This window comes from Copadichromis virginalis, linkage group LG10, assembly GCF_057382275.1.
Source record: "Copadichromis virginalis isolate Kocher_CV1m ecotype Utaka linkage group LG10, C_Virginalis_male_GT1.1, whole genome shotgun sequence".
NCBI lineage: Eukaryota > Metazoa > Chordata > Actinopteri > Cichliformes > Cichlidae > Copadichromis > Copadichromis virginalis.
The window spans coordinates 21,162,271-21,180,048 of record NC_140627.1 but is presented as its reverse complement, the minus strand read 5'-3'; the positions used below and the strand labels follow the sequence as shown (position 1 = coordinate 21,180,048).

General features: G+C 40.2%; 2 protein-coding genes across 4 annotated transcripts in view; one reads left to right on the top strand and one right to left on the bottom strand.

Annotated features, from left to right (window-relative positions):
- Positions 1–107: 107 nt before the first annotated feature.
- Positions 108–17,778, bottom strand: part of f9b (coagulation factor IXb) — a 20,167-nt gene continuing 2,496 nt past the window's right edge. Inside the window, exons 1-8 of one of the 3 annotated variants that reach the window (XM_085470616.1) lie at positions 5,116–5,261; positions 4,097–4,263; positions 3,850–3,874; positions 3,645–3,758; positions 3,414–3,545; positions 1,623–1,984; positions 1,058–1,202; positions 108–793 (exon numbers count right to left, since the gene is read on the bottom strand). In XM_085470616.1, coding sequence (XP_085326742.1) covers positions 234–793; positions 1,058–1,202; positions 1,623–1,984; positions 3,414–3,545; positions 3,645–3,758; positions 3,850–3,874; positions 4,097–4,263; positions 5,116–5,203 — 1,593 coding nt within the window. In that variant the 5' untranslated portion in view covers positions 5,204–5,261 and the 3' untranslated portion in view covers positions 108–233. Of the gene's footprint in view, positions 794–1,057; positions 1,203–1,622; positions 1,985–3,413; positions 3,546–3,644; positions 3,759–3,849; positions 3,875–4,096; positions 4,264–5,115; positions 5,262–17,778 lie in introns of those variants that run through there. The other 2 variants (XM_085470618.1, XM_085470617.1) reach the window with 2 other exon arrangements.
- Positions 11,336–17,778, top strand: part of fgf13b (fibroblast growth factor 13b) — an 18,444-nt gene continuing 12,001 nt past the window's right edge. The window contains exon 1 of the mRNA XM_085470620.1: positions 11,336–11,543. Coding sequence (XP_085326746.1) covers positions 11,495–11,543 — 49 coding nt within the window. The 5' untranslated portion in view covers positions 11,336–11,494. The remainder of the gene's footprint in view (positions 11,544–17,778) is intronic.

The window sequence follows — 17,778 nt, the reverse complement described above, 5'->3', positions numbered from 1 at the left end:
ACCACTTCATTTCATTGATAAAATGGGGTATTCATATAGAGCTTCCTGTTGATGCAAATTTGCTTAAATCATGTTTGTCATCATCATATGATACTCAAACACTCAGATAAGTTGATATGTTTTATTGAGGTACTAAAAAAGAACACGGGGGATTTCTCACTTCATTCACTTCCTCGGGGGCTAAACTCAACACATGCTACTTGTTTATTTTTACAGCTGATTCATGAATCCTGTTAATCGTTTATATTGATCTGTGTTACGTTACTGATCCATTTGTAGTAGTGTGAGACCCGGGTATAGATGCCATACTTCCCGTCTTTGGCACACTCCTCTCCCCAGCTGATGATGCCTGTCAGGAACCAAGTTCCTTTGTAATTGGTGGCATGCGGCCCACCGCTGTCCCCCTGGCACGAGTCCTTCTGTTCACTTTCAAAGCCTGCACAGAACATAAATCGGGTGATATGGTCTCGGCTGCTCTGTTTACATTTGGTGCGGTCCACATAGGGGACTTCCAGCTTCTGGAGCTTGGTGGCCTCGGGGCCTTGAAACCTTATCCGGCCCCATCCACTCACAAGGGAGACCGTGGATTCTCTCACAATGTTCTGTATGAATTCTTTGGGGCCCAGGCAAATGGGACGCCGCTTGTTGGACAAGTCCACTGGACTGCCAAGCTTTAGGAGCGCAATGTCATGGTTATATGGTGAGGTCTTGAAATCATACTTGTGGTGGGGATGCCTTTCGGCCACCTCATGGTCTCGCTCTGGACCCTCATCTTTGTTCACATCATGTTCACCTGGAAGCATAGATTAAGATAAAGATTTTCTAAGACAATGTAAATTTCTGCACAAGGAAGCAAAGTCTAAAGTACTGGACAACTTGTGAAAAAAAAACATTAAAGAAACATAATTGAAACATAATTTGTTAAAAAGCCATGAAGCTGAAACGAAAAAGGATTTGCCTGATCCCTAATACTTTAGGACAAAACAGTATTATCTGTACTTTAGTTCAAGTGAAAGATTTAATGTTAAAGAATGCAAGTAGCCTTTGTTCTTCTTACCAACTCTGATGAAGAATTTACGTTCTGTGCCATCGTTGTTCCACAGACAATGGGCAGCAGTGATGACCCATAAGTCAGCGAGCAGGGATCCTCCACAGAAGGGCCGCGCTCTCTGCACGCTGTCTGGGCGGGACATCAGGGCCACCTTCAAACACAGAAAGAAAGGCAAAGAAAACTTGCAACAGAAGAGCAGTTTTAAAGAACCTACCATTTCTTGCACATTTTTTGAGCAACTGAAAACAAAAAACACTCAAAAGCAGCACGTTCTCTCTGCATGGGACAGGCTTCAAACACTAGACTTACACCTCTAATACATCTTTATTAAACCTGGCGCTCAAGTGCAAGTTTAAATGTCAAAGTCTATTCAAAAGTCTTTCTATTTAAACTATTGCACAGATTTAAAAGTTGCTGACTATTCGAGGATTACAGCTTACGTCTTACTTTACAGCTACATCTAAAACTCGTGCAAATGTTCTTGCCCTGCTGGGATTTTTGGTTCCAGTTCTTCACATATTGGCCTTCACTGCATCCCCAGCTCTTCCCTCTCCAGCCTATATCACAGTACCTGCCAAGGTATCTCTCCAGGAATGGCCGTATCTCCTCCCACAATTCTTTGGTCAGTTTTCTCTTGAGCTGTGACATTGGGGAGTGTGGCATACCCCCAGGACGACATCTCTGTCTTTGTTTTTGGTGTATCGGTGACACTTCTCACATGTCGACGGCCAATCACAGCCTCAGAGTCCAGAGAGTCATTGCTTGGGTTTGAGTCGGTCATGGGATGGTTCAGATAATCATACTCTGATATATCTTCATCATAGAAGTAATCGTTTCGGGTATCGTTGTAGGAGAAGTTTGACGATCTTGGTTCGAGAATGGACCTGGTGAGAGAGCTGGAGGACAGATTCACACGACCACAGCTGAATGGCTCTGGAGAAATAAAAGTGAAATAATAGGGGAAATATTACATTTCTGCCTCCTAGATTTGTTTAAATTTTACATTGTCATCTTTTATGGGGTTGGAAGTATAGTTCTTCAGATTTTTTCTCACATGTGCAGATTGCTGACCCAAAAATAGAAAGAAAAAAAAGAAAAGAAAAAAACCTCTTTCCTTTCTGTTCCCTTTGAACACTTCATCTTTAGCAAAGTCCAGTTATATTATGTTTAAGCAGTGTATCATAGATGAATGTGATTACTGTTAAGTTCCCTGAATGTTTTTTGTGATAAAAGAAAAGAAGAATTTTTTCCCGTTCATATGATTTACTTAGTCCGGCTGCAGAAGCATGAACGAGCGTAAAAATGAGAACTATAAATTTTGCACCCCACCACTTCCACTGGAGACGTGTTAGGAAGACAACTTCAGGAGAAGTATGAGGAGGAACAATTGCATTTTGAACAATCATCATGAATATTTACATGAAAGTTTATTTCCTTTATGATTGTTGCCTCTCTGTGGAATATAAAATTTACATGTATTCATGGTAAAAAGGAAACTACACGGTTCGTCCTTTCTAAGGTTTCATGCATCAGGACATTGTAAAAAGCTAACTAATCTGTACTTGGTTTTTAAATGAGGTAAATACAACCATGGATAAACAACAACAAATGAAATATTATTCCAAGTCATTACGTATGTAACAAAAACTAAGCCGAAATGCAGACGCAATATAAAATAAACTATATATATATATATATATATACTATATATACCGTGATTCAGTAGCTTCCAGACCACCATTAGCAGCAATATCTTAAATTAATGGTTTTTCTTTGTGGCTTTATCAGTATCTCAGTACTCTTCTTTACAACGTTGCTTCATTTCATTGAGGTTTGCAGGCATTTGTTTATGCACAGCTCTCTTACTGTCACACCACAGCATTTTAATCAGGTTGAGTTCTGGACTTTGACTGGGCCATAGCGATGCCTTGATTCTTTTCTTTTTCAGCCATTCTGTTGTAGATTTGCTGCTCTGCTCAGGATCATTCTTCTGGACACATATGGCCTCACACTTGGCTTTAAACACTTTGGTATACAGAGGAGTTCATGGTTGACCCAGTGACTACAAGGGACTCAGATGATCTGCTTCAAAACAAGCCCAAATCATAGCCAATGCCATGCTTTACTGCCATGCTCTTTAGAGGCTTCTAAACAAGCCATAGTTGTTCAGTCTTTTTTTTTCTAACTGTATTTAGCAAATATTAAAACCTGATAAAGATAAGGTTTTTTTTTTTATTATGTCTTCATATGTAAAACCTTAGAAACTGTATTGTAGTTGAAGTCAGAATGAAGTCAGACTCGTTCAGAAAAAAACAAAACAAAACGCTCTTACCACTGCACTAAATGCTGTGTGTGGTTTTACCTATTGGCTCACAGCTCTTCTTGTTTGGCCCAAGTATGTAACCAGTTGCGCACCTGCACACAGCTTGATTAGCCTTCATTACACAGAAATGAGAACATTCGCCATTGTTCACCACACACTGCTTGTTCACTTCTGGAAAAAGTCAGGAAAATAGAATTAGCTTTCGCTGACAAAACTTTATGGTCTTAGCTCAAACGTTGTTTCAGCCGAGTTATTCAGATCCACACTCACCGATCTCACAGTTCTTGCCACTGAAGTTTGGTTGGCACAAGCAAAGATAACTGTTGATCCCATCTTTACACACACCTCCATTCTGACAGGGGGGTGGCTTACACTGGTCGCCATCTACACACGACAGATCACACCACAGGTTTAGAGAAGACTGTGTGCTATAAATTCTCAGCAAACATGAGAACTTGTACTTTGTTCGTCTTACCGATATAGCCTGCCCAGAACTCCATCTGCAAAAGGAAGATCAAATTAAATGGGAAGTTCACCAACCATCCATCAAGCTCTGATCACTAGACCACTGTAACTGCCCACTTTTGGAGATATAAACAGTCAAGATCTTAATACTGGTAAAGGCACAGGATTGTGTGTGTGTGTGTGTGTGTGTGTGTGTGTGTGTGTGTGTGTGTGTGTGTGTGTGTGTGTGAGAGAGAGAGAGAGAGAGAGAGACCTACAGTTTTCTCATCATCCTCAAACACCTCTCTGGCCTCCTCCATGCTGCAAATTTCTTCCACACATTCCCGCTCCAGGTTACCTTGTTTAAGTTCTTCAAAAGCAGTGTTATATCTGCGCTTACGATGCAGCACGGTGTGTGCCGTCTGCTGAGACACGAACACAGCTCCTGAAAGGGTAACAAAAGACAAAGAGTCCTCACTAAGTTTAGCATAATTATTCAGAACTATTGATAAAGGCTGCTTTCAGGGATATATATGTATATAAAACCTATATGCATAATATAAAAGTACATCAAAGATGGACAGGTACCAGGACTGAAAGTGAAACCAGCGCGGAAGTGTCTTAAATCTGGCAGCAGGGTTTGTTGGAAGCAGGCTGAAATTCTGTACTTTTTCATTCAGATCGACAATGCACTCATCAAAACACCTTTATGGTGACCAAAAAGCTCAGCTTGAGGCTAAAAATGTACAACTTTGCTGTCCAATGGCCATCTTCTATGTACAGTCTATGATATTCCTCTGCAGTAATCATATTATTGGTGTTCTCACTTGTGTAGAGACTCTGCTATGGTCTCATCTTCATATATCTGGTGATCCCTTTGACACATGATGCTTTACCTTAATCATTTAATTGAGCCAAACAAAGAGCTGATACTTGCTACAGTTTTACATCCGCTTAGGATAATCCAGACTGGCTGCTACATGTACCTAACTCAGTGGTCCAGCTATCATCCCTGCCTTTCCAGCACAAGACGTCTTGCAAACAGCCACCAAACAAGCACCAAATTGTCTAAATTATATCAACTTAACATCCTCATAAATAGTTACAAATATTTACACCGACAGCCTAAGCACTTAGGAATCTTTACAGATCCAAGTGAATAAGAACTTTAAGAATCGAGGTTATTCAGTGATCACCTGCTTAGCCACCAGCCTTTTCCTATATTTTGTGCAGCTCTAAACTTTGCTGAACTCATTTTCCTGCCACCTGGGTCAATACCTGCTCTGCTGCTTTTTACCTGTGTTTTCTTCTGTGATCTCAGCACCCACTCCATACATGTCCAGCAAAAAACCAGCAAAGCAAACCAGTGCACACACTCTGGCCATCTTGTCGTTGTCAGTTGTCTGTCTGACTTTGACACTAAACTCAAAGCCTTATCCAGCGCTCCAAAGTACAGCAACACAGTGTTTGCTCACCGGTATGTCTGCAGTGCATGTGTGTGTAACTGTGGGTGTTTGTTTTTTCAGATTTGTGTGTGTGTGTGCGTGCGAAGTATGTTTAAGGGAAGGATGTGGAGAAAAACTTCATGTGTGCATGGAAGAAAAGAGAGGTGTCCCATAAAAGAATAAAAGAAGGTGCTTTTTTTCTACACGTCAGGCTGAAATTGAGCAACATCAGATATTGACTGCTGATGGGACAGTTTGGACATTAGCGTGTGTACGTGTGTGTGTGTGCACGCGTGTGTGTGAACATTACCAGCTGTTGTTTATCATGATGAGTCTTTTCCGATAAGCAGCTTTTGCAAGGCTTACGTGAGGTTTCAGATGAGTTGAGTGCACTCACACAGGCACATTTACGAAAACACACACCCACAAGTTTGTACTTCTCCATTTCTGGGTAAGTTTGTAATGACGGCTCAGGTCATTGAGCTAGTGTCCTTGATCAAGTGACCGAACCCAAAGTTGATCCCAAAGGCAAGTAAGAACCTTGCATATCAGCTCTGCCACCTCTGGCACATAAACAGGAATTTGAGACTTACTGTAAAGCATTTTTAGAACTGATGCCACCATGCTAGACAGTTAGTACAGTGTTCTTAGGTTTGAAAGCCTCACATTTATGCCTCCAAACATACCTCTTGTCATTGTGAGCAGATCAATCTTTGTCTAAAACTTTTCAACAGAATTTCATCTCATCCAAAGATGAAAGTTCTTTTAGACCTTGGCGAAGTTAAAAGGCTGTCTCAGGTTAAAAGACACTGTAGAACCTTCAGCACCAGTTATTAAACTATTGAAAAATGATTTTATGTTTAGATTACAGAAAATCCAAAATGAATTCAAACTTGTGGATCCAATTCTTGTTTCTTAAAGTCATTAAAGATTTCCACCTTAGGGGAAAAAAAGTATTAATTAAACCACCAAAATTACAAAATTACCAAAAAAGTTGAATATATTAGGAAATAAAAAACAAAAAACAAAACTCATGCTTAAAATGTTTGTCTGTCTGGAGGATCCAGTAGTTGAGGGTGGATAAAGTCACCAACTTTGTTGTATAAGATATTCTTGTACAACTGACGCCACCAAATCAGGTTTTCTGAATATTGGATTTATTTCTATTTCTGCTCTCTAATGTTTTAATCCATTAGTCCATAAATTTGCGGTGACTGGGGCTCCTGTTCAGAGTTCACTTTAAATCTGAAGAGTAAATGTCCTCGATTTATAAAAATGCTCACTGAAATGCTCACAGAAACTCATCAGTTGATGCTGAAACTCGCACACTGAAGTAAATAATGTCAGATCTGTACTAAGTGTTGAAGGCTGTTTTATTAGAACGTGAGCTACGCAGGGTTTGACTGGTGATAAATCACTGTGACTGACAGCTAGGTCAGCTGACCTTGAGCCAGCAGCTCCTTAGCAACAGCGCCCGTGTGGTCATTTATTGGCTGACGATGGCATAGATGGAGCGAGCAGGGGGTTGCAGCCCTCTTTTTATGGCAACTTATGTAAGCCTTTAAATTCATCTCACTCGCAAATTAGATATTAGAGCGTAAAATGGGAAGGGGGATTTCACAATTAGCAGGTTTGTAGCAATTATGATTAGATCGCTGCCTGCTGATTGGTGTCCTGGGAACAGATTTGATAGCTCTGAAGATGAGGAGGGTGGTACTGGTTTCAAGCTTTACAGATGACAGAGAGAAGTAAAAAAAAGAAAAAGTAAAAAAGTGGGTTAAAAGCAGGAAAATCCTATTACCACCAGTGTTTTTGATGGACTTTTATCTATTTGATATCAATGTTTGCTGTTAACAGAGCTGCTGAAATCTTGGTTTGTATTGTAGGACTCGATGCTCCAGATCTAGGCATGACATCGAGTCAATTACCTCCTCTATTCATGTCCCCATTTTCTCCAGTCAGTACAGAAGTGCCCCCTCTCATTCCCATTAAAATCATTCAGCTCGGTTGCCATTAGTGAGTCATGAGGTCATTGCTGTTCCCTCAACAACACTGAGTGGTGTGCAGCTGATCTCAGACACTCACACAGTGCGGAGGAATTATGACTGGCTGAATGAGAATATTTTGACTAATACACCTGCCCCTGGGTACAGTGTTTCCACTGTGGCCAGGTGTTTGTCCCACTTGAAAACATGCTGAAACTAATGACATGAACATGATCAGAGATGGTTAATCTAATCCCCCTGTAGAGTAAAGAGTATAATTCATTTCTCATTTCCATGTCTTTGCCCTAATGTGGCAACACTCACAAACAAGACAAGCAAACTCCCCTGTAATGGTTTCTGTGTTTAACTTGCGCTGCATTCAAACACACATGCACGTGTTACCTTTCTCTGTGTGTGAGATCTATATTTCTGGGCAGAGTGGGTTTGACTCCCCCCCAGAAATGAGAGTGGGTTTGACTCCTGGGAAAAGGAGCAGACTTATGTACCACTTCTTGTTCTAATAGAGCAGCTGGTCCCAGATCAGTAATCCTCCAGAAGGGGGATCTTACAGAGGGACAGCTGTGCTTTGGTCTGTTGGCTTAGAGTCAAAAAGCCACTATGACGATGTCACAGCTCCATTATACAAAGTCGTCATACAAGAGATGTAGTAGCAGCATTTTGAAGGGTCATGCAAGGACAAAAATCTTTAACAAAACGCAGTAACATCATTTCTCGTGGTGCAGGAAATTTCACTGAAGCAAATAATTCTATTCATGATATTCAGTGAATGTGGTGAGGTGAAGGTTTGGGAAGAAGCCGCTCCAAAGAGACACTCCTTGAATATACAGGCTTGAATCAGTGTGGCCTGAGGATGCATATTTTCTTTTTTCACAGGCTTTTCTTTTTTCTTTTAATCCATTCATTTTCTTTTGCTTATCCGATTTAAGGGCACAGGAGAGCTTCAGCCTATCCCAGGGCAAGAGACACAGTCCTTCCTGGATGAGTCGCCAATCAGTCGCAAGACTAACACAGACAACCGTGCTCATATTCACACCTATAGCCAATTTAGAGTCACAATCCAAAGACCTGAGGAAGCCAGAGTGCACTGAGAGAACCCATGCAGACACAAGGAGACCAACACAAACTCCACACAGAAACTCCCAGACTGGATTCAAACCAAGGACTTTTCTCCTATCAAGTGAAAGTGCTAATCACTGTGCCATTGTGCCTTTTTTCAAATCTCTAATATTTAATTTTCATGTTTTTATTCCATTGTACCCCTTCTTTAAGGTTTAGGTATTGTTTTCCTTTATTAACTTCCCAAGAAGGTTAATGCTTGCATGCATATGTGTCATTCTGTCTGTAAACAGGGTAGCTCGAAAGAATTCTGATAAAACTAGGGGTGTGGCCTGGGATCGTCTTAACCATCCATTAAAATTTTACATACATCTACCAAGGTCTTCAATGTCAACTTGGTTGAAAATTGACAAAAACTCTTATAACAACACTTATAAGAAACTATGATTCTTACAAGTGTGGTCTGTTTTGTCAGCATATCGAATGCACCATATCATGTCCCATTTGACCTTTGAACTATCTTAAAGGTCTTTAGATTGATTTGAAGGTCCAAGTGATAATAATGCTATATAGAGCTATTTAAAAATATGTGTCTTAATGCTTGTTGCGCTCTCTGAGTGCTTCTTGTTCTCAAATGAATGTATCTTGCATACACTTGTAGAGTGTTGTTGTGATTGTTCTTACTGCTGTTTTCAATGTGAACCAGTTATTTTTCAGGTCAAGTTTACAGAGAGGCAATAAAATAGTTTCGACCATCATAATTGCTGGGCTTCTTGTCAGCCCTTTTGTTTTGCCTCTTTAGATTACAACTGAAGACATGAAGGGGGTGGAAGAGGAACTGCCACTGTGACAACACAAGATCAAACTGGTTAAACGTGTGATTCATTTTAGCCAATGAAGTCACGCATTTGCAACCTGTTAGTGAAAATCAGGAGACACATAGGTTGCCTTGAGCTCAGCTCTTTATTCTCACTTGCTATTACCCTCTGCCTGGGTCATTTCACAGTTTAAAAAGTCCTTTATAATGAATTCTTGACAATCTGCCACAGAAACAAGAAAAATCAAAGCTACTTCCAGCATCACACTCCTGTTGTGCCATATAAAAGCTTGATGTAGGTCCTAGGTGTCAAACTCTGGCCCGCGGGCCAAATTTGGCCCGCAGCCTAATTACATTTGGCCCGCGAAGCCATACCAAATTACTATTAGAGCTGGCCTACTGGTATTATACAGCTAATATATATATCATTTAGTATTAAGCTTTGCTTGTTCCATATTCAGTTTTTCAGCAAAACTTGTTTGAGTCCATAAGAAAAGATTCATTCTTATATCTGGAGGAAGATTTTGTTTTTCAATAAATATTAATGTTAGCCCGCGACTTTGTTCCAGTTTTGAATTTTGGCCCACTGTGTATTTGAGTTTGACACCCCTGATGTAGGTTAACAGAAGAAACTAAATTTATCTCTGACCCGACTTCTTTACTACGAACAACCATCACACTAACAAACTGAAGCCTTTAGCACGTGAAGCCACTTTTCATTCAGTCAACAAGAAATGAATCAAAAACAGGCCTTTAGGGCAGAAAAGTGCTGGAATATTATAATATGGAAAAGAAAAACACATTACCCAAAACCAATACTAAGTATGAAGTTTAAATGGGATCCAAAACAAGTGTTGACCACAGAAAAAAACACACACAAAAAAGAAAAAACTACTTTTCAGCAAAAATTGATTAAGTGATCAATAAATGGATTCATTTGCATAGTGCTAGAGTGCTGAGTGCAGTAGTGGATTTGCATTTCTTGGAAAGAAGACAACCTTGTGATTACACTGATCTTCTTTTCTTCAGTAAGAGCAAAAATGTGCATCTTTCAGTTTCTGTATGTCTGCTGTAACCAATGTCTTCATTATTGCTCAGTCTTTTAATGTTTGATGCAGTAGAGGCGTTATAAGGAGAACTGTTTGCTTTGTCAGCTGGTGGAAAGTCCTTCTCACTTGTTTTGTCTTTGTTGTATTTATAGCTGTTAAATTTGTTTCAAAGATCCCCTGACTACTCGGAGAAAGAGCTGCAGGATATCTGCAGTTTTTAAAAATATATCAGTTTAACGTTTAGAAATAGCGAGCTTGCAAAACACTTTATTAATGACGTATTTATTTAAACATGAAGGACTGCAGGTTTCCTATAAATCACCAATTCTTCATTATCTTCTTCATCTTTTTGCCATGGCACCTGGGTTGTTGACCCAGAGTTTTGGGTTTTGGAGAAAAAAAAGATAAAAAGGAAGAGCTGTGTGTTTCTAAAATAGGTGCTCATCAGCAGGTCATCAGATCTCCCTTTTTTTTAGTTGAACCTGCCTTCCCAGTGTTACCCATGTATTGTCTCCATCTGTGATGTTCCTCTGTTTAGTCTCTTCCTATCTTATTTCTGTAGTCTTTGTCTTGTGTGCTTAGTGTTCAGTTTTAGTTTTCCCCAGTCTTATTTCCCCTTTTTTCAGATAATATCCACTGAACCTTCCCTGCCCATGTTCAAACCATCTCAACCTTGTCTCTCTAACTTTGTCTCAACACCGTCCCTCTGATGTACTCATTTCTAATCATGGGTGTTGGTCACCAATGAATACATGGCTGTGTGTTTTGTCATTTCTTTCGGACTCCGCAAAAGGCATTGAGGTCAGTGGTTCAACAGCCAGCAGCAAAAATAAGCCACTTACGGTACTTAAAAATATAGTAGAACATGAACAAACGCCAGTTAAGCCCGTGTAATGTTTTCAAATCCCTGCAACACAGTTACAGATGAATCCAGTGACTGCATCTCTGCAGAGCTGATGGAAAATGATAGGCTACTTTTAATTCCTCATTCAGTCAGAATACAATGAGCTGTCTTTGGCTCGCGCGCCATCATCAGTTTGTCACTGTGCGCGTGCGAGTGCAGTTTTCGCGCGTGCAGGATCGGAGGGGAAGCGCTCCTGCTGGTACATGGTGACATGTAGGTGCACAGACAGAGTGGAGCTGTGCAGAGAGCAGCATCAGAGGAGCAAGAGACAGGGGGACAAGGAAAGAGGGGAAAGAGCTGGACCGTGCGCAAAGGGACCGGACACATTAGAGGAGGATGAAAAAAGTGAACGTTTCACCTGAAGTTTGATTCAGCGACCGGTAGAAGCGACGGAGCTCCATGAACGTGATAACGAAAAGCAAAGAGGATAAAGATCATGCTTCCAAAGGTGAGTAACGGTGAACCCGAGTCAGGAGGGAGACATTTTATGTATTTATTTATTGTTTATAGAGGGAAGGAAAAAAAGAAGAAAGATGTGGTAGCCAAAAGGTGTGCGATGATGCTGAGTCCAGCCCGCTCCATGGCCACTTAATCCTACTGTTCCCACAATACAGGGCATACAGGGCATTGTGTGGAAGCTTCAACATACACACTTAAACCATTTGGAAACGTGTGTTTAGGTATAATGCAAATGAAACACGTGGGTTTTTTTTTTAATTATTATTTCGTGGATGTTTTCTCTCTATTGGTTTTGTATTTGACAGCTTTGAGGTATTTTAAATATGTAAGGAGAAACACAAACCTGTGAATTTATTGCTTTTGTTTAAGAATTTATTGCGTTACGAGCTAAAAAATCGTTAAAATGTGGTGTGTGCCCCCCGTGCACAAATTCATTCATTCCTCCCCCCTGGACAGCAGTAAAATCGACGTGGAGTACACCGCAAAGGAAACTGGGAAACTATGATTGCCATGGAGACAAAAAAAGGGAGTTGCCTGCAAGCTGTGCTCTATCATGAATAATAAGCTGTACGTGAAACCCGTGTCATTCATGACTGTATCTTGCATGCATTTTATTTGCTTTATTTAGCACTAAGAATTTGGCCAACATAAAAATACCAATTTTTATAACTTAAGAAAGACAAATTTAGCAGATACAGGAAGAGTTTAATATAACAAAAATCCAAAGATTGCAGTTTAAACAAAATATTAAAAGAGACTGGAGATCTAAAAGGTAAATGTGGGTCTATAACACAAATAAGTCACATTTGTGCTTAATGCTGGGGAAAGAGGCTAACGCTATCTGTTCTAAAAACATGTGGAGAGCAAAAATAAAAAACAAGCATTGAGCCAGAAAGCTGTAGCCCTGCTTAAGGGGAGGTGGATGGGACAGTTAGCCAGAGCACATTGGCAATTTTATTTAGTTTTTTATGTATTATTATCATTATTAGTGAACGACACTGTTGTAACCTAGCATTTGTGGCTATGATTGGTTGTTTAGTTGACAGGCAGCTGATATATTAAATATAGATATTCTGAGCATTTCTAACTAATCTTTAATGAGAAATCGTCTTAAGTTTCAAGTATTTCTTCTCATTAGTTCAGCTGATTTATTTCCTTTTTGCATAAACATCGCTTTGCACTCAAAAGCTCAGAGTTTAATATTTGCTGCTTCTTAATTGAATAAAGTTGAAATCTAGGCTACTTAATTCAAATAAGCTGTGGCCAGAGAGACTCGTCGTCTCTGGAAACTCTCTGACAATGGGTCCAAGGATTTCATAGCAATACTTAAAAGCAGTCAAGGTGCTGTTGCCTGACCTGTAAGTCTGTGTGTCCTAGACCATCAATCACAAACCACCAAACTGGTCATGCTGAACGATGTTACAGGCAGCTGCTCCAGACCCTTTCAGGACTGTCACATGTGCTTACGGTGAACCTGCACACATCCGTGAAAAGCACGGAGCGTCAGTTCTGTTATTCTGGTCCTGCTGATGGGTCAAAGACCTTCTACAGCCTTGTCCAGCTTTCCTACAGTAACTGCTGGTCTCCTGGAATCTCCTCCATGCTCTTGAGTCTGGGATTTGCTGCGCCTCCCAGATGCAGCAAATCCTTTTAAAATAGCATGTACTGCTGTAAGAGCTGGACCTTTGTGAAAACTTTGTAAGGTCCAGGTATTTGCTAAGGCTCAGCAAAAGTTAAAAAACAGATGTATTTTGTTTAATGTAGACTATGCATTTACCTTTGTCTACCTTTGAAGAGTACAAGAATAACAATATTGAGCTAGAAATGTGCATAGTAGATCCAATTAAACTTCAGCTTCTTTGTACCATATTGCCCAACAGCTAGTGACAGTGCTGTAATAAACCAGGTTAATGTTAACCTTTACTCACCTATGGGGAACAAAGCAAACACATCAGTACACAGAAAACCCAATAAAACCAAGTGTTTTACCAGAGTAGGGCGAAACCCTTATACATTGCAATGGATACAATAAAAGCACCTTGAAATATTGCTTTTGAAAGAACGCTTATTTTTTGTGTTTTTTATAAACAGAGTATTTGAAGTTAAACGTGTACTTTATTGGTCCCCATGGAGAAAATCCCTCTCTGCATTTAACCCATTCACTCAGTGAAGCAGTGGGCAGCCATTGGGTGCCCGGGGAGCAGTGTGTAGGGACGGTACCTTGCTCAGGGGTACCTCAGGGTAGCTGTTCAGGGGAATCGAACCCCCGACCTTCCGATCATGGGGCCACCACTCTACCTACTGAGCTATCCCTGCCCTATGCAGTATTACCTAAAACACCAGGCTTTGAATTTAGTTTGAATGATATAACAAATATATAAATACATTGGGCAAAATAAGTATTGAACACATCAACAATTTATATCTCTAAAAGTGCTATAACGTGAACTTCTCAGCAGATATCGGTAACGACTCACCCAATCCACACTTCAAGTCAAGTGGCTTTATTGTCATTTCAACCATGTGCAGTGGTACAGTACACAGGGAAGCGAGACAACATTCCTCCAAGACCATGGTGCTACATATAACATATAACAGACAATCAACACAGGACTAAATAAAGTGCAAGTGTGCAAAAATGGCAAAAAACCAAAACAAAGACAGAACAGAATGATACAGACACAAGACAGTGCAGAGACAACAGTGCAATAGAAAAAATGCAACATACAGAGACATCCAACCATAGACGTCCATAAATTAAGTTTCGTGTAATAATGAGAAATGACACAGGAAAAAAGTACTGAACACATGAAGAAAGGATGGTGCAAAAAGACATGACACCAGCTGAAATCTATCAGCAATTAGAAAGCAATCCTGCCACTCAGGGCAAATTACTGTCAGCTGGTTCAGTCCCAACAGATGGCCTATAAAAATGTGCCTCATTACCAAGGTGCCACACAAGAACCATCGCATGATGGGTAAAACCAAAGAGCTGGTGCAATACCGTCACAACCTTATTGTTGCAAAACATGTTGGTTACAGAAGAATTTCAAAAGTGGAAAGAACATAATTTAACATAACCAGATGCTCCCCACAAGATTTTAGGCAAAGGAGTGAGAAGAATTATCAGAAGAATTGTCTTAAGAGCCAAGCAGCGCTTGTGGAGAGCTACAGAAAGACCTGGAATTGGCAGGTACAGTTGTTTCTGTGAAAACAAGTAATGTACTCAGCCACCACAGTTGTATGCATCATCACACAAGATGATGTTTGCTTTTCATCACTGATGAAGGAAAGCATGATGAAATATGTTTAAAATATCTTGTCTAAATGTTGCTCTAAATGTGCAACATTTGGACAAGCCTGTGAAATAATGGGAGAATATCGTCGGGTCAAATGAGACCAAAATCGAACTCTTTGGATGCCATAATAAACACCATGGAAGAATGAACCAAAATCACACCTGAGCAATCCATGCAACTTGCTTTTCCGTACAGGAGGTGTCTTCAATAAATGAGAAAAAATCACTAAGGTTGTTCAACATTTTTTCCCTGTTTCAGCTCTCATTATCACACATAACTTAATTCTGTGGTTTGATTTGTCTGCATGTGTGGATGAGTCGTTACTGACATCTGCTGAGAATTTTATTTCAATAGCACCTTTAGAAATATATTTAATTAGACAATTGATGATGCGTCCGATGCTTATTTTACCCACTGTATATAAAATAAAGAGCCATGCCTCCATAGCACAGACTGAGGTCACAGTTAGTAAATGCATCAACTTATTGTGGCTTGTTCATGAACACAACATAAATTAGACACACACATGCACAGTCGTGTTTTCATATTTTAGTGGGGACATCAATTGAGATGTTTTCCCTAGCCGCTTACCCTAACCATCAGAAATGAATGCTTAACCCTAACCTTTAGTCTAAACCGAATCCTGTCCAAAGGACAACCCTGACACCAAAACCACATTTTGAGTCTCAAAAATGCCTTCAAAGTCATGCGGACAGGAATTTGTCCACATAACGACTTTTGGTCCCCACAAGTATAGTAATATTTCAATTTCTGGTCCCCACGAAGAGATGTAAACATGGTACACCCACACTGTGAATGACCACGGCAGACCCGATGGCATGAACATGCTTTGCAGCATAGTTTATTCCAAACACGGTTGCTGTTACAAAACACAGAGCTGCAGCTCTCCCGCTGCCAGCTCAACATACCAACAATGACTATCACAGGACCCAGTGCAATACTTAAGCCGGCGGGGCATGATCGCGGATGCCGTGCAGGTGCATCCGCCTTCCCTGCACATTCACATGTCGTTGTCTCCGAGCTCAGAGTACTGCTCAGCCTTTCCCATAGCTTTTCCCTTCAGCTTCCTGTTTTCCAGCATTATGTTATCTGATGGTGCCATCCAGTGGCTGATCGCTTACAAAACTGGTGACATTACATAGTTTGAAAAATCCAAAGGGAAATACATTTGCAGATGTTTTTCTGTTTTCTTTCTTTCTTTTTCTCGTTCTCTTTTTTTTTTAATAGATTGAGGTTATTAAATACTGGCTACCTGCCCAGGAAACTGTCTTTGAAGTCTGAGCCAAAACATGCCAGCTGCCATCTTTGTAATTCGCTATTCAAAGCCAAGGTTACAAAGTTATTTTGGGGAAAAGAAAGAATTTTGGTACACAAAGAAAGAAAGAAAGAAAGAAAGAAAGAAAGAAAGACAAAAAAACAATAATATCGGTTCTCTGGAAATAATAATAATGGATACTTTATTGATCCCCATGGGGAAATTACTTGTTTTTCCTCTGCATTTGACCCATTCACTCAGTGAAGCAGTGGGCAGCCCACTAAGCAGGCGCCCGGGGAGCAGTGTGTAGGGACGGTACCTTTCTCAGGGGTACCTCAGGGTAGCCGTTAAGTGGATTCGAACCCCCGACCTTCCGATCATGGGGCGACCACTTTACCTACTGAGCTATCCCTGCCCCGTGTTGATTATGTAAAATCAGAATCTACAGAGTTACTTCAAAGAGGTTTTGTTTTAAATTACTTGTCCTACTAGGGATGTTCTGTACTGCAGTGCATGCAGCAGCAGTTGCTGCTGTCTGTTATTCTTTGCGTATCATGTCAGTAATATGGATGCTGCTGTCTTTTACCAGGCAGCTTCACAGGAAGAGCTCTTAGAGCACAGCAGTGTAATGGGCTTATAATACACAGTTGTGGATAATTGTGTAGAGTCTCTATATGGTTCATGGGCATGTCTCTGAGTGAGGCTGCTATTTAATGTGCTATGATGTGGAAAGCCCACTGTGAGAGAGCCACTAATGGTGCGTTTGCTTGTGTATTTGTGTGCACACTATGTGAGTTTGCCTCTGAATTAAAGTTTTTAGTAGTTTCACTTCTAGTTGTTTATCTTAACAGAATTTTGTGTGTGTGTGTGTGTGTGTGTGTGTGTGTGTGTGTGTGTGTGTGTGTGTGTGTGTGTGTCTGCCTGAAAGGCTCCAACAGTGAAACAGTGTAATCAGTTTTCTATATGAGACCTAAAATTTGAATCACGAAGCATGTTGGCTCCACTGGTTGAACTTGTAATCAGGGTTTAATTAGAAGCAAATATAAATAAGAATTTCGCCTGGAGCTTGTTTAAGGTCGATGACTACAATTATGGATTGGTGCAGTTTAAGCTGTGACAAATACTGAAAAGAGCAATATCTGATGTAGACCTTGTTTCCTATTAATCTGATTTATTTCAACAAGTGCAGCTGAGAAATTTCCTGCTTCTCTTTGTTAAAACTGTTTAGCTGGATTTGACATGGCATTTTAAAAAGGTTTGTGTTTAATGACTCACGCCCCAGTTTGGGCAGTAAGCACCAGAGTCTCTGTTGTAATCTTTACTGCTTTTTGAGGGAATGGAAAACATGAATCTGATTGCATGATTTTGGGGATTAAAACCTGATTATTTCTTTTTGTTTGTTTACATTTTTTTTTAGCAATTGTTTATATAACCATATGTTTTGCTGGTAAATGAATTGTTTAAGTAACAAAAAACAAGCTTGGATACTGACCAGAATAGTCACAGGAGGCCCTTGTAAATATAGCTGTCATGTTTTTGGACAGAGAATAACTGTGTTTAAGTGTTGAAAGAGGTCATCGGAGAGTATTTATATGTCGGCTGCAGTAACATAGATTTGGATGAATGTGTCTCAGCCACATTACAAGGAA